At 45.6% G+C, this 14,999-nt stretch overlaps 1 protein-coding gene across 2 annotated transcripts; it reads right to left on the minus strand.

Annotated features, from left to right (window-relative positions):
* Positions 1-1,420: 1,420 nt before the first annotated feature.
* Positions 1,421-14,971, minus strand: LOC118214211 (calcipressin-1-like). Of its 2 annotated transcripts, none has more exons than XM_035393929.1 (4): positions 14,533-14,971; positions 6,640-6,813; positions 5,960-6,119; positions 1,421-5,597 (listed from the first exon to the last, which is right to left on the minus strand). In XM_035393929.1, exons 1-4 carry the CDS (start codon positions 14,653-14,655, stop codon positions 5,425-5,427), a joined length of 630 nt encoding a protein of 209 aa, XP_035249820.1. In that variant the 5' UTR covers positions 14,656-14,971; the 3' UTR covers positions 1,421-5,424. The 2 variants fall into 2 exon arrangements, with proteins under 2 accessions (XP_035249820.1, XP_035249821.1); XM_035393930.1 differs by lacking the exon at positions 14,533-14,971 and adding an exon at positions 7,890-8,558.
* Between the last annotated feature and the right edge of the window lie 28 nt (positions 14,972-14,999).

Here is a 14,999-nt window from a genome sequence, read left to right on the forward strand (position 1 = left end):
AATAACTGACTTTAGCTTTTGACTTTAAATTTTAACTAATCAGTCCATCTCCCAATACGTTTTATTGGCATGACCACACATCAGCATATTATTGCCAAAGTGAATGTTTGCATAAAACAATAGTAGCAACAACAACCATATGAACAATAATATAATCAATACAATAAATGTTAGTCGCTCTCTCACTCTCTCTCTCTCTCTCTCTCTCTCTCTCTCTCAGTGACAGGCAGTTACTACTTCTCTCTGGTCCAATAATGATCTGACACCTGTTTTTCAGACTCACCTTCTCCTCCTGCTGCCTCAAGATTATTCTCTCAAGAGGGACCTCTGGTGGTGAACACGAAGTTTGGACATAAACCTTACTGTAACAGGCACTTCAGAATACCATACCCCTGAGAGCCCAGTTAACATTAGCCATTTAAGCATTAGCCTTTGAATGACTCACCAAATTGGTGTGGGAAATATGTTTCACATGGATTAAACATTATCCGAGTTCACAGTTTTGAAAATGTTGCTGACCCATATACTGATCTATTTTTTGCTCTTCAGTATATTAAACAGCCCTCTCTACTATGCCTTGAACTGCTAGACGTGCTATTGTAAATACACTGGCTGTGGATTTATTATGCACGGTTGACTGCTTTTTGACATTGCTCTGAAGTGCAAAGCAATTTGCTGATGTTGTATTCCATGAAAGTATTGTGGCAATAAATAGCATAGTTTCATTGGTTACTACTGATGGTAAATGGAAGGGGAAGGACTTCTGTGGAATCACATCAAAGTTGAAGACAATTAGAATGTTGAGTAGTGCTGAAGAGGAGTCTAATAGCCAGAACAGGCATTGCCTGATGTTGAGTAACCATGGTGATGAGTATCGGGTACCAGAGGCAGCAGTGAAGCCCTGAAGAGTTATCGAGATGCACCCATCACACCATAACACCTTCTGAAATGTGAGAACTCCCTACGTCCTCCCTGCCCACCACAGTCTAACTCTCTCTGGCTCAAACACTGATCCCTGACCTTTCCTTTCCTTTGGTATGTCAACATGTTTAAGGAGGAGTCTGAAAAGGCAAGTGAAGATAAGCTGGCCTTCTTCAGCAAGTCGTCAAGCATTCACAACCTTACCAGACAATACTCACAAGCGTGGTCCTGTCATTGGGTGCTTACGGAGTACTGCCATTCGCTTAGTCCCATTCCTTCATCTACTGGTCAACTCGTAAGGGCTTGCATGGGGAACAGGCTGCACACGGTAATCCATCCTGTCCTAACCGGACGTACAGCCTGAACGGGACGCAGTACTTTCAATAACGTCAAAACTTGAACTGCCTCCAAGCAAAGTTTATATCCAAGAGTGCATACATGCACCAATGAAATATAAAGTGCTGTCCAGCAGGAAATGACATGACAAACACCAGCTTACTCAAAGTTATTTTTCATTTAATATAGCATTAAAAACACGAATACATTTCAGAAATACACAGAACATATTTCAGTCCAGGGTCTCAGGGGAGGGTTAAGAACACAGTAACATGGCTCATCCGTCCCTCCACCCTGGACAGTTTGCCAGTCCATCGCAGGGCAAGCTAAAACAGAATTCTACAACAACAAAAAATCCGGTATTATAGCGGCTAGTACTCTGAGAGAAGCTTTTCAGTTAGCCAACTGGTAATTCATTCAAAGGGTCCAAAATCAGCAATCAGCATTGTCACAGGTGAAGGCAGATATGCATCTGACTAAGTTTCAACAGGAATTCAATCAACAGTCACACACTGCAAGATAGCAAACTGCAATGTTGGGGTTAATTTCCATGAAATTTCAATATGTAGGATTCAGATAAACTGAGGCACAGGCACAATATTTACTGGCCCGTTGATGCAGATGTCAAAATGAATTTCCAAGAATAACTAACAAACGAGTGTGTGGAAATACAGGCTCAGCAGCAAACTGTCACATTCATAAATGTCTGTGTGTAGACTGACATTTGAATGTCTTACAAATAACATGGCCAACAGTTGTCTTTCTACAGCACAGAGGAAAGTACTCAGCAATGGAAAAGAAGGCATTCCCTGCAGCAATAGCTCAGGCTATGCTGGCAATGAGTAGACTCTGCCTTTATCTGTGATACAATTCAGCCAGACAAAGCAAGCTTACTTAACCTTCAAGCTATGAATTCTTTTCTCCTGACAGGCAGTTATACTAGATAAGTATCTCTAGCTATAGCTTCCTATTCCTTCTTTATGCTACAACCTGAGCTGCACCCAGTGCTATCCTGCAACATACAAATCAGTGACAATGTACCTGCTGTGAGTGAGTTGCTTTGTTCTCCCTTTGGTTCCCTTTAGATGTACTTCAGCATGTTGGTAGCTTACTAAGGTTGGCCTGTATGCATGTCAGCAGCTATACAGTCTTTTTTTTTTTTTACCATTTTAATGAATAAACATAAAAATATTTATAATGCTAACAGGCTAGCAGGTTAAATAGCAATCAGTGTTAAAAAATCAGATACTGTAGCATAGACAATTGGTTAAAAAAAACTGAAAGCATTAGCTAGCATTGAGCTCTATGGCTGGCATAGCCCAGAATAAGTAGGTCTTTGAAAAATATTAGCTAGTAAGCCAACTAGTTTTTCCACTCAATTTTAGCAATTTGACCTGTGGCCAGTCTGACCAAATACAGCTTCAGTCACAGTCTTCTGATTACCTTCCCACAATATCCCTTTGTATCTAGTGGACAGATGGACAGATAATAGCTTTACATTGAAGCTAGGTTTATAATCTTATTTAAAAATCCACAGAATAAACCAGACCACAGCAACACATAATACTGGTCTTCCTCATAACTGTGGCATCAATACAAGGTCGTTTTCATTTACTATGCTAAGGAGACAGTTGGCACCACAAAACTGTAACCCCCCGTTCACACAGCGAGCAATATGGTTGACCAATTGGCAGAAATCCATTAAGTTTCTATGAAGCTGAGTGACAGGCAGCAACCTGAGCAACAGGGCAACTTTGCGACAAAAGTTGCCAGAGAAAAGTTGCGTGAGGTTTATCTTTTTGCGGGCATCACCCGCCAACAGCAAATCAGAGCTCCTTGCTTCCTGTTCATCTAACCGATACACCATTTTGTGAATAACTGAGCAGCTGTGCAAAGCCGTTATTTCTCTTCATCAACAATTTGTAGCTGCAAGAGACCACTAAGAGGAACCAACAGGAACCTCCTGCCCCTCCCTCAGCCCAGTAAACACAAGCGACCCACCAGTCGAGTCGCTTGCTGTGTGAACGCAGAGTAACTCTAATCAATTGGCCTGTTTCGGTTTGGTGTACACTTCCTGTCCTTAGAACAGGATGTAACACTGCAGCACAGGAACACGATATATACTTGTTATAGCTGGGGTGAATTACCGAGCTGAATGCTTTAACAAAATGACCCCCCAGGTCTGTGACAGATTACTGTGCGAGACTTCCCTTAGATCACTCAGTACTGGAGACAGAGACCACAAACGCATGAGAGAGAGCAATGCAATACAGAGTATGAGTGAAGACGATAATGATGACAAAACAGACTGATGACTGCATAAGTCTGGGAGGCAGGGTGGACACACAACACACATTTTTACACTGGGGAATCCATCCATCCATGTATTATATAACCCGCTTCTTCGGGGCTAGGGTCGCATGGGTGGGTGGGGGAAAAGGGGGTGAAGCCTATCCCAGCATGCATTGGGTGAAATACATAGGAAATCATACGCTACAATGATTTCAGACCTACGGTTCTTCTCTTGGGACAATGATGCTCCTCCATGCGTATACTGTATATATACATTTGTTTATTTTTTGTAGCGCTAGACCACAGTTTAAGTAAACCCTCATGCCTTTGCCAGTTCAGTCTCATCACTCAGGCATATGTTTTTGGCCTGGTACATCAGTGCTTGTAGGATCTACTGCTCTGAATGATTTAGAGTGAAAACATGTGGTGTGACCTTTCACAAAAACTTGTTCATGTGCTTAACTTTGCAAAGCTGACGAGGAACCTGACCCACACAGATAACCAACAGGGAACCAAACACATATGGGGATACTTTTACAGTGTGAGCTGGGGCTTCAGGAGCTGGGACTGGGGCTGCATCAAACTATGGTTTCCCAGAACAGAAAGTAGAAAAGAAAACAGATATTCTGAACCAAACATCTGCTCTTAGACTGCTAAAGCCTGACATTGCTTTTTTCTGAAATTGCAAAGCTAACATATATTACAGAGTTTGTAGTGACCACAGCTAGCTCCTGAATACCCTCTGTGTGGCCCCCAATATCAGTTTATACTTTGACAGCACAAGTGCCCGTGATTAACGTGTATTTTGACATGATAAACTGGCTTTTGCAGTTTTTTATTTTTTTTGTGAAAAGGCCCATACTCACAGCTTTTAACCAAAAGCTGAGACTGGCCATGGGAGATGAACATTGGTGCTGTCTACTGCAAACAGTAGTGAGCTTTTTAGTAAAGAAGCATTGCAAGATTCTAGCCAGCTTTAAGCACATACTTCAGCATGCTAATCGGATGATCTGATTGGCTGAGCTTGGTGGCAGACATGATGGTTACGCCCAGGGCACTGGTTCCCTTTGGCTAGCCTGAGCCTCCTCACAGGCCTGAAGTGGAACAGTACCACATACTGAGCCAGGACCCTGTGGTTCCTGTTCTGACAGTGGAAACTGTCCCTACTGAGGGCAGACAAGGAACCACACAGCCCTACATGAGGCCAGTGGAGTACAGACTTGAGTGTCTGAGCAGAACCCTACGAGCCAAAATGGCCGTTATAAAGTACTGCTGATCCACCCTCCGTAACTCCACAGCAAAATCAATAAGCGAGGTTGAACACAGAGGTAGGTCCGTTGCATAGAGACCGACATGATAGCAGAGAAACAGAATAAAACATTGATTGTGAATGCACCAAACCATCGGTCACAGATCATCATGCTCTCTAAATTCAATTATATTCCAGCCACAGACAAGGCAGGAGACATGCCCACTATGTCAATGCCCGCTGATAAAACCAACTAAACCACTTCCTGAAAGCCCAAGCCAAAAAGAAAGGCCCATTCACTGGACAAAGCGGTACAGACAAAAACATATGCAAATGCATTCACGCATACACGTCAAGTTAATGTCCCTCTAGTTCAGGCCCTGTTATCCAGGTCAGAGTTCACAGGCAGGACGTTAAAGGCAGAATAAAGGAGACAGCTGTGGCTGACACAGTTTATAAATAAATGGCTGTACTCTCCCCTGCTTCGCTGGTTTTTCTGACAAGGAAAACTGCCCGCCTCGTGAGGCTTCCCTTTCCCAGCTGGGCTCCGTTGCAAGTGCTCCCCCAGGCGATGGGGAGGCAGTAATGCAAAATGTTTCTTTGCAGACTACGTCATGGCGGGCCGCTCAGTGCAGGACTGCTGGGGTGTAGTCCGGGCGGCGCGTCTGGATGATTTTGGGAGGCGGGGGCTTCCCATCATCGTCGTCGTCGCTGTTGGAGCTCTCCTGCTCGTTCTCGCACACGTGCACAACCACACTCGGGGTGGTGGAGGTCCCGGTGTGGAGCTCATATTTCTCACCTGGGGCAGGGCAAGGTGGAGAGAGAGAGAGAGGGTCAGACACACAGCACTGCAGAAACTCATCTGTTCTCTCAGTCTAAATAGCACACTGGGGCCCGAAAACAAGAACATTTTGAGGGATGAAGACTTTCTATGTGCGTAAATCACTCAAAACAGGCTTTGTGTATGTGACAGTATTCAGATACAGCCATTGTCTGCCACAAACATTATCTCTGTCTGAGAAAAGTGTCCAAAAACAGGCTTTCAGTATAAAAGCAAAGTATGAGAATAACTTTTCTTCATGATACCGTGTTAAAACCACGCGTGCACGCATGTCCGGCTGCATCCCTGCGTTTGCACGCGGCGCGGTTAGCGTGCCGTACCTGGCCCCAGTTTGGAGATGGCACACAGCAGGTCGTAGTTGACGACGGGCGTGGCGTCCAGCGCCTGCTGCCAGCCCACGGGAGGGGAGGCAGGGGGGGAGATGAGGAACTGCTTATCTGGCTTGGGGGGCTCCAGACGAGCGCTCCCGATGTGCACAGACTGGAGGGAGGAAAGGAGGAGGAGAAGAAAGGAAAGGAGAGGGAGGAATAAAAATGAACCCACCATTCACGCACCAATCACAGTCAATCTGCTAGGAATACCAACTGCAACACCACAATGCATTTGTGGGAGGTTTTTCTTTCCTGAAAGTGCAGCTTCCGAACAGGGAGCTGGGTAACACTACACCCGCCAAGGCCACTGATTTGAGTTGCGCTTAAAAAATATACATTACCCGGCTACTGTGAAGGATCCTACGCCTGAGTTATCCTATGTCTGTACAACACATTTTCAAGCAGGCTAGCTGGAGACTGACCTGCCAGATTAGTCGTTATTGTATGAAAACACACAAATCAGTAGGCCCCCGTTGCTCAATACTATCCCCTCAGGTTGACTGTGCTTACAGGTAGCCCGTTACAGCTCTAGGGGCTGTGGCGCTACGGAACGACTGAAATCAGACGCCTCACTGTGTGAGAGGAGCTGTGCGGAGAGGAGGGCGGGGCCGTGCCGTGCCGTGCCGTACCTGGGCGAAATGCACGCGCATCTCCTTGCCGTTGAACTCGCTCTTGTGGAGCCGCGCCCGGGCCTCGGTGGCGGCCGCCGCGGTGCCGAAGTTGACCCGCACGCGCCGGAAACTCTTGAAGTACTGGAAGGTGGCCTCGGCGTCGAAGGAGCGGAACAGGGCCTCGAAGCCGGCCTGGGAACACACAGGCGTGCGCGGTCAGTCAGCCAATCGGATCTGATTTGTCATGGGGAGGTAATCAGCCAATCAGACTTCATTTGTTACGGGAAGGAGCGGCGTGTCAAAGAGGTAAAGGAGCTCTACATTTCAAGCAGAAGGGTGAGAGATGTTCTGCTTTTTATTTCTCATTCATGGTGTCTTTCGTGACCCAATGACTCAAATCAAATCTATTTTTATTTGTATAGCGCTTTGTTTTTACAGAGAACTGTCACAAAGACGTTTGTAGTTTAACCAATTCCAAAGCGTTATCAAGCTCATCACCTTCAATTGATGTGTTCATGAGTACGAGCAAAGCTCACTTAAAGCATAATTCATACAATTCTGTCTGAACAAATACAGTAATTGTTTGCAGAAAGATACAACAATAATGTCACTCTGCAGGCTCAAGAGAAAAATTAAAATCAGCTTTATTTCTCCTTTATATTTCAGCCTCACTCAGATTCTCTCTGGTCATCACTGGTATAACACTCAGGTGCAGTGCAAAGTCATGGTCTAAGGGTCAGAGTTCACCTGTAGAGCTGACTGGTGACAGCAGCTACCCAAGATCTATGGAAAAAAAGCTGCTTGCTGCCAAATGTCTCCCAACAGACTTACACCATCACAAGCACTTTGTACTTTGTTCTAAAAGCCATTGGAAAAACTCACAACTCACTGTACCATTGCAGTTGTTACCGATCTGCCCTGGAATGACCTGCAGTTTGGAATATTTAATCTTCACGTCAGAACACACCTTGTCTCGTATGTAGCGTCTGAGTATGACTGTAGGATAAGTATTCTTCTACAAGACAGAACGATTCCCACACAGGACAAAATGTGTTCGTTTTGAAATGAATGAAATGCATACGTATGCATTTGCACCGGTTTCGTTACATAAGGTGATCAGTCGCATTTTCTCAGAAGACATGGACCCAGCGGCAGCATGGAACTACCTGCTACATACTTCCCCCCAGTAAAATCTGGCCAGAGATTCCTCCTCACACATTGGGGAGAGTCAGGGTGAGACCAGGCTGCAGTGGGGGCTAGCGTCTTACCTGCGATACTGGATTGTTGAACACTTCCAAGTCAGCTAACGTGGCAATCACACAGTTTTGGTTACACTTCACGGTCTTCAGGTGCATGATGGGAGCTCTGATGTAGGCTATCGTCTTGTGTGCTTCTTCCCTTCCCTTTTGCCTCTTTCCTTCTTTCGGTCTCTATCTTTGTCTCACTCACAAGTATGTCTGGAGACTAACGGAACACATTCAGTTCTGATGCAGGAAGCAGGTGTCACAGTGTGGCACTTCAATCCAAGTCAATCAAGACCTCAGGATCAAGTCTAGCACCCACAGGAGAGAGAGGAAACTAAGAACAAGCAAAATGGTGCAGTATGCTGTCTCTCGGATACGAGATCTTCGTTCCTGTTTGCTCCAGGTATGTGCGCTCTTGAGCGCGTGTGCTCCTGATGTGTTTATCAGAGAAGCACAGCAGAAATACAGCTCCCCTCCTCAGTCAGCTCACCCTCCAGCAGGTGCGGGATGCTCTCTCTCTTTGCGTGTGGAACCCTCCAGAAGGTACTAGCTTCCAACCTAGCTGCTCACTGAGGAAGACAGTTTCACACAGACCCGGCTCTCTGTTTGTTATATAAGCCGCCAAAGAACAGGCCCGCCCATCCCACTCTGGAGTTCAGCCCATTTAAGGGCGGAGCTTACAAGTGCCGTAAAAAAAAAAAAACGTCCCTCCAACAGAACAGACCCAGGCGCATTACCCAAGAGGGAGGAAGGGAGGGAGAGAGGGAGGGAGGGAGAGCGGGGGGAAGGGAGGGAGGGAGAGAGGGCGGGAATGGAAAACGGTGCCATCACCCTCTCCATAGCCCTGTCCTCCCTGACAGTTAATCTCCAGCTCTCCAGCATACCCTCTCCGTCCCTGCGCAAATGTGCTACTGGAGATGGAAAATCGTAATCAGCTGAGCAGGGCAGACAGCTGTGTTATCAAGCAGCCCGGGCGGCATACTTTCCACCAGCGCTAATTCCATTCATCTCCCGTTTCCCTGCGTGCCCTAGGCACCCACCTCCTTTCTCTCTCACTCCATCTGCATCCATCCCCATTTCTCTCTCTCTCTCTCTCTCTGTGACAGGGAGCGAAAGCTATGCTGCCCACAGCGAAGTGCAGCTATTTTAGGCTGATCTTGACTCCTGTAAATATGTCACTGTCCAGTTATTTTGACTCTACTTCACAGCCACTTTTAGGATACAGGTGTAATTACACAGTAAAAAAAAATGCTGTGGTGCAGCAAAGTTAATGTGTGTTTCCACAGAGCAAAGCAGCAATTACACTGAGATAATATAGCGTCACATTTGTTAAATGCTATGACTAGATTATAATTTTTTTTTTTAAACTGGGGCTGATGTCATTTTTCCATGTCCAGTCAGTGGTTAGATGTGGTCCCCTGCAGGGCTCATGAAGGCTTAATGACCATCAGTCACCGTCGGAGACAGGGAAGTGGTGTTACAGCAATACACCGCTTCATTTCTGTCTGGGACCTCGGGCTGCCCTGCAAAAATGTAGCCTAATACCTGCCTGGACCGGTCTATCTTCAATCCCTGGAAAAGAAGGGTTTTTCCCCAACATTCCAAGTCAGTGTTCTAGAACACCATTGTTTTCAGTGACTAGTAGTGATCATTACATCAGCGTTGGAATGTTAAGAGCGTTCTAATCACATGTAGTGATCTTGCACATTAAAGGGGTAATTATTCATTCAACATGTGGAGCTTTAATCTACAGAAGAGGGTCCTCAGGTGGATAATTTAGTAAGATGTGGTGCAGCAGAATGTTGTGCAGAATAAGAGCTCTAAGACTTCTGTAAACAGTGCCGTGGAAGAACGTTTTCTCCAGGAAGCAGAATTCACTGTTCCTGGTTTTAAGCCACGCGTGCTCCCAATCTTTCTCTCCTCCACACGTGACTACCTGCAGGCGGACGAAGTCAGCCCTTCACCTGCCGACGACGCCTGTTTACCACATCCTGCCATAACCTTTCCAGGAAGCAAGCGCGAGCAGGACGCAGGAGGGCACGCTTTTATTCAAGAGCACAAAGGTCAATAGACCCAGTTATATCAGTCTGTCTAAGCCAAACTTTAACCGAAGCAGGGCGGTTTATGTCGGAAAATGTGTCTTCACTCTGCCAGCTGAGTCTGATCACCATTTTCCGACATAAGCCGAATGGCATTTTACGCCATAAAACAGCTCTGCGGAAAAGCTGCGATACTCCATATATCACAAAGACTGAGCGTGCTCCCACTGGTACAGACAGGCATGAAGCAGTTTCCATATGCCTGAGAGGAGACATCACGCTCAAGTTATTTCAGAAACACTGATAAACGCGGCTGCATTCCCCACACTTTCCTATGAATCCGCAGACCTGCTACGAAAAGGCCACAGTGTTTCTGGGCAGGCCTGTCTGTATAAACGCCTTCAGAGAAATATCCCAACATCTGGTTTCTGGGGCAGGGGAAAATATCTGTGACAATGAGTGTCCTTTTACGTGATGCCAGGGCCGTGGTTAGGAGCTACAGGGGACCAATAAACTCAAAAATGACTACCCCCCGCCTCCAATGCAAACAAGACCCCATGGAGAGAGTGCTGGTTTTGCAGCAAATTGGTACCCAGAATTCTGCCTGGCTTGGACAGTGCACTGCAGGCGGTGCAATGGCCGTTTAACATTGTCGCCATTGCTTAAGGTCGCCATAGCAACAGAGCTGCAGCAGAGCAGAAAGGCTTACCGCCCCTGATCGCTGTGGAAGTCTGAGCACGAGGGTTCTAAAGGGTCCTGCTTCCAGACTGTTACGTGTCCAATTATGGGTCTGCACTCCACCACACTTACTTGCATCTGCATCTAAAAAACTGGGGCAAGTACTTGGTCGTAGAACAACGGATGTGAGCAACGAACGCTATCAAATAAATGACAGGTGTGACTTCTGAGACGGCCCAACACCAAACGCTGACGTAGACAGCGCACCGCGCCAGGGAGAGTGAACAAATGGAAACTTGAAACTGAACAGGCACGGAAAGAATTCGGGGCGGAAAACACAAGTTTTGCGGAAAGAATAGCAGCGGCATGATGCAGGTTTCCAACATGGCTGCAGGGGGAGTCTGAAGTCATCTCACAGCATCAAACGCGAGCACCGGGAAGACATCGGATCAAAGACGCGAGTCACCGCACCTCTGGGATCACACAGCTGCGCGGCTGCGGAAGACCGGCGAGAAATGTGCTAAAAACGTCCGCGCCAAGTCGTCTGAACAAAGCCTTGGAACAAGATCACGCTTCCATTCCAAACACAAAGTGCGGGAGCGTGCTGTGCACACGGATGCGTTAAAACCGCCACATGGTCTCGGTCAAACAAAGTTTGCGGTGCCATGCGCTGTGATTTGGGGTGAATCTAAGCGCCCGTAAAACCGCAAGGGTCTCAGTCTAACCAGACTGGCTCACTTCAGCGACCTTCACAAAGATTCCCCGGAGAGTGCGCCGACGGTGCGAGACGGGTCGGCTATTTAGTGACACATTCCTGCGCGCGAGAGGACTGAGAGTCAGATGCTGCGATCTGCCCTCTCTTTCTCTCCGTGGCCCTTGGGGACACCGCGGGGCCAGATCCCTTCCTTGAGTCAGCAGGAACGGCTAGGCTACGCGCTGATAATGTTTTCCACGCGGTAATCAAATTATGCTAATGTCAGAAACATTCGGGGTTATAAAATGCGAAGCCAACTGCCGGGGTAACGCGGTTTATCTGCGAGTCAGCTGCTGGAGAGTGGATTTGTGTCTAAGGGCAGAGGCCGATCTTTCACATGCATGAAGCGCAAAAAATGCACGCAATCCTGTGTCTATTTGCGCATGTTGACAAGAGGCCCGGTCACACATGAAAGGAATTATGCTGGCAATTTAAAAATAGAAAAAGTCCATTATACAGAGATGGAAATCAGCACTTTGGCTTGCGAAGTAAATAATAAAAAGCACAAGCACGTAGCACAAGCATGCTGATTATATAGAATAGAGCATGTCTGCAGCACTATTTAAAAAGCCTTTGTTAAGAACTGATATGGCTGTAGGGATGAAGGAACAGCTTTCCTGTTTCAGCACTGAGTCTGTGTTGGAACAACAAATTTCTATGGTTGCATTATTAATGAGCAATTAACATTCTCTATTACTCAGAGAACTCTAAAGGTAGACAATATTTACTCTTGAAAGTGAGGCATTTCATTTGCACCAATTTGCTCAAAAGGTTTTGATCATTCTGTGGCTGATCCTTATGCAGTTCTAAAAGATGTGCAGCAAATCAGCCATAAACACTCTAGAGAGAGACATGCTTTAAATGGGTATTAGGCTAATCTTAAAATCAGTGGTTCATGACAATCTCTCCCCACCATAATGACCTCAGTGAATGGTGCACTGAGTCTGCATAACTCCTCAGGAAGAGACACAAACAGGTGAGTCAGCACCCAGCACTCTTCTTCCAAGGAAACAAACAAACAGTCAAATTTGGATAAATAAGGAGTCATTACTTTCTCACCGAATTCACAGAAAAAAAAAGTGCGGTTCAGGTTAAGTTTCTGAATCAGCATAATGTCAGATAGGCGTCAGTCATTAAGAAGAACTTCAGACTCTGAACCCCTTAATCCTGGCACCCCCTCACAATTTGGAATGCAACGCTGATGAGGGGTGACCCTGTAATTGCCTTCAAGCACGGGACAAGGGAAAAAAATCTGCTTGAATATGCAAAGTCTGAATCAAACCAGCAAAATACAGAGGGGACGGCCAACAAGGTCTGCTGTACTTTGAAGACCTCAATGAATGCCACAATGTCCATTTCCAGTTGATTCAAGCAATAACAAGACTACCGCTGAATTTCTCTGTTCACCTGGGGTTTTACCTTCTTCATGTGAAGTAGTTTACAAGTGAGTCACCTAATACTTTGCTGGATGGTGAAAGCCTCATATCCATCTAAGGTGGCTTTTGACCAAAGCAGAAGTTTTATGAAAAATCAAAAGTTCCAGCGCCACAGGACATTCTACTAAGACACCAGTCACAGTGGAATTCTCCATCACAAGACTGCCGCAGCTGACAAGCTCATTTTAAAAAAAGGCGGGAAAACTTAATGTCTGAATTCCATAATTTAACTGACCTTTGCTCCTGGTTTTGTTTTACAATCAACTCTGCCCAATATTTAATCTTTAAGGCGTTTGTATTATAGTTCCTTTTGGAGAATGTTTGCCAAGATGTAACATTTTCCAAAAGCAACTGCAATAACCTGGTCTCAGTGCTGTCACCTGTGGTGTAGGCTGCCCTGCAATAAACAGGGATTGCAGTACAGTCTCTGTATGACCCTCCTACCCACCACTACCTCCATTAGAGGGTTAACCCAACAGTCATCAGACAAAGCTCAACCATTGTTCCACCAGACTACACGCCACGCTGATCTGGTGGAAAAACAAACAGGAGACAGGAGTGCATGGGAGAGAAATGTGTGTACACAATGATACACATGCAACCACAAATGTGAAATATTTACCCTGAGGTAACTAGGCCCGCAAAGAGAGAGGAGAGAAAGCGAGAGATTCCCGTGGCACCATCCTCAATGTTCAAAGAAAGGTAACATCAGGATTCAAACACAACATTCATGAGATTGAAAAGGCCCCAAGAAACCCTTATAATCTTTTAATACCTGTTTAAGTGCACAACTCACTGTATTACACTGCTTTATTAGACCGAGCTCCACATAAGCAAACTCTATTCTGTGCGAGGACAGGCTCTTTCCAAGTTTCCTGTTTTTATTTAGGAAAGGCTCCAAACTTTTGCGCTGACAGTGCTGTTAGAGCCAGCATGGAAGCTGCCATGGAAAAGTGTGACCTGTGTGTGAGTTTTGGTGGAGGAAAACCAGATGAATTCAGAATGTACTGGAATGTACCAGAGAGGACACTATGGCACATAAACCAACTGATAAACTGCCAGAGCACAAGTGACGGCAGTGGAATCTTAAGTCTGCCACTCCGTGATCACTGTGCTCACTGTAAACGTCCGCGTGAACTCCGCGCTGTTTAATTTTTCGTTAAAGGTTCTAAAAACAATGCACGCAATATGCACAGTACACTATATCGATATAGGGGATCCAGTAGTCAATCGGTAGGTCGTCATCCCCGATAATTTCCGTTAGCCTATCTCCGGAAATCTTGCGAAAAGAAGAATCGTGTGCAAAATACGCTCACCTCATGAGTCTATGTGCAGTATTTGAGCTGCAGATTTGCCCTTTTATAGGGAAACAAACCAAGACGTCAGTGAAGACGTGCTTACACAGCGCATGCGGAATGCAGATTGAATTAAAGAGAAATAAGAAGACTACGTAAGAAAGTTATGTAGCAATAATGTTAACATTTTGCGTTTGCAGTGGGACAAGTTGTGAAATGTTGAAATAACGTTATAACATTGTAAAATGATCGTTTACTAACATCACATACAACTACTATGATGAAAGAAAACAAGTTAATTACAAGTAACAAGCTAGCAATCGGAAGACATTATGTTTCAATGAGTGTTTTGCTTTCCGTTGTGCTAACATTACACGTCAGATAACTTACAGCAGCAATACGCCTTTATGGTATGAAGCTGCTAATGTACGCAGGTAACGTAGGTTATAGCTAGCTTGTGCTTACCTTTAACTGATCATCAACGAATATGCTTTCATGCACTTTACAGACGATGAGTGCATTAGGTTGATCAGTAAAATGCACATCGACTTTGTCCTCTCCGTCTTTTTTCAGCCCCTGTTCCTGCATCGTAGATGTGACGTTCACACGAAGCCAGTTGGCGTCTTGGACAAGTTTCAAAATATATCGTTAAATGATTGATTTGCTAGCTAGTACCCGAGAGTAATTCTTCAATCTGTGCCTGCCCAACACAGTACAGAACACCTAGCCGCAGAAATACAGATGTCTAATTAGAACAAAAAATGTGAATGTTAAATTATCTTTATTCCAATGCATAAAAAATAAACATGATTTTCACGTTAGCTATTCCACCACGCGCATTCTAAATGTTGGTGCATTGTACCAGGCGAAAACAGCTGAGACGAACTTCCTGTTTCCGCTTTCCTTTGTGTCAGCTGACAAATGTGAATTTC

Source organism: Anguilla anguilla, chromosome 15 (assembly GCF_013347855.1).
Source record: "Anguilla anguilla isolate fAngAng1 chromosome 15, fAngAng1.pri, whole genome shotgun sequence".
NCBI classification, from domain to species: domain Eukaryota; kingdom Metazoa; phylum Chordata; class Actinopteri; order Anguilliformes; family Anguillidae; genus Anguilla; species Anguilla anguilla.

Excerpts from the sequence above, each read along its gene's own strand:
- LOC118214211 (XM_035393929.1), bottom strand. The coding sequence starts at position 14,655 with ATGCAGGAACAGGGGCTGAAAAAAGACGGAGAGGACAAAGTCGATGTG. Across the intron at positions 6,120-6,639 it reads TGCGCGTGCATTTCGCCCAG|TCTGTGCACATCGGGAGCGC; the intron begins GTACGGCACGGC and ends TCCTCCCTCCAG. Across the intron at positions 5,598-5,959 it reads CATCTCCAAACTGGGGCCAG|GTGAGAAATATGAGCTCCAC; the intron begins GTACGGCACGCT and ends GCCCTGCCCCAG.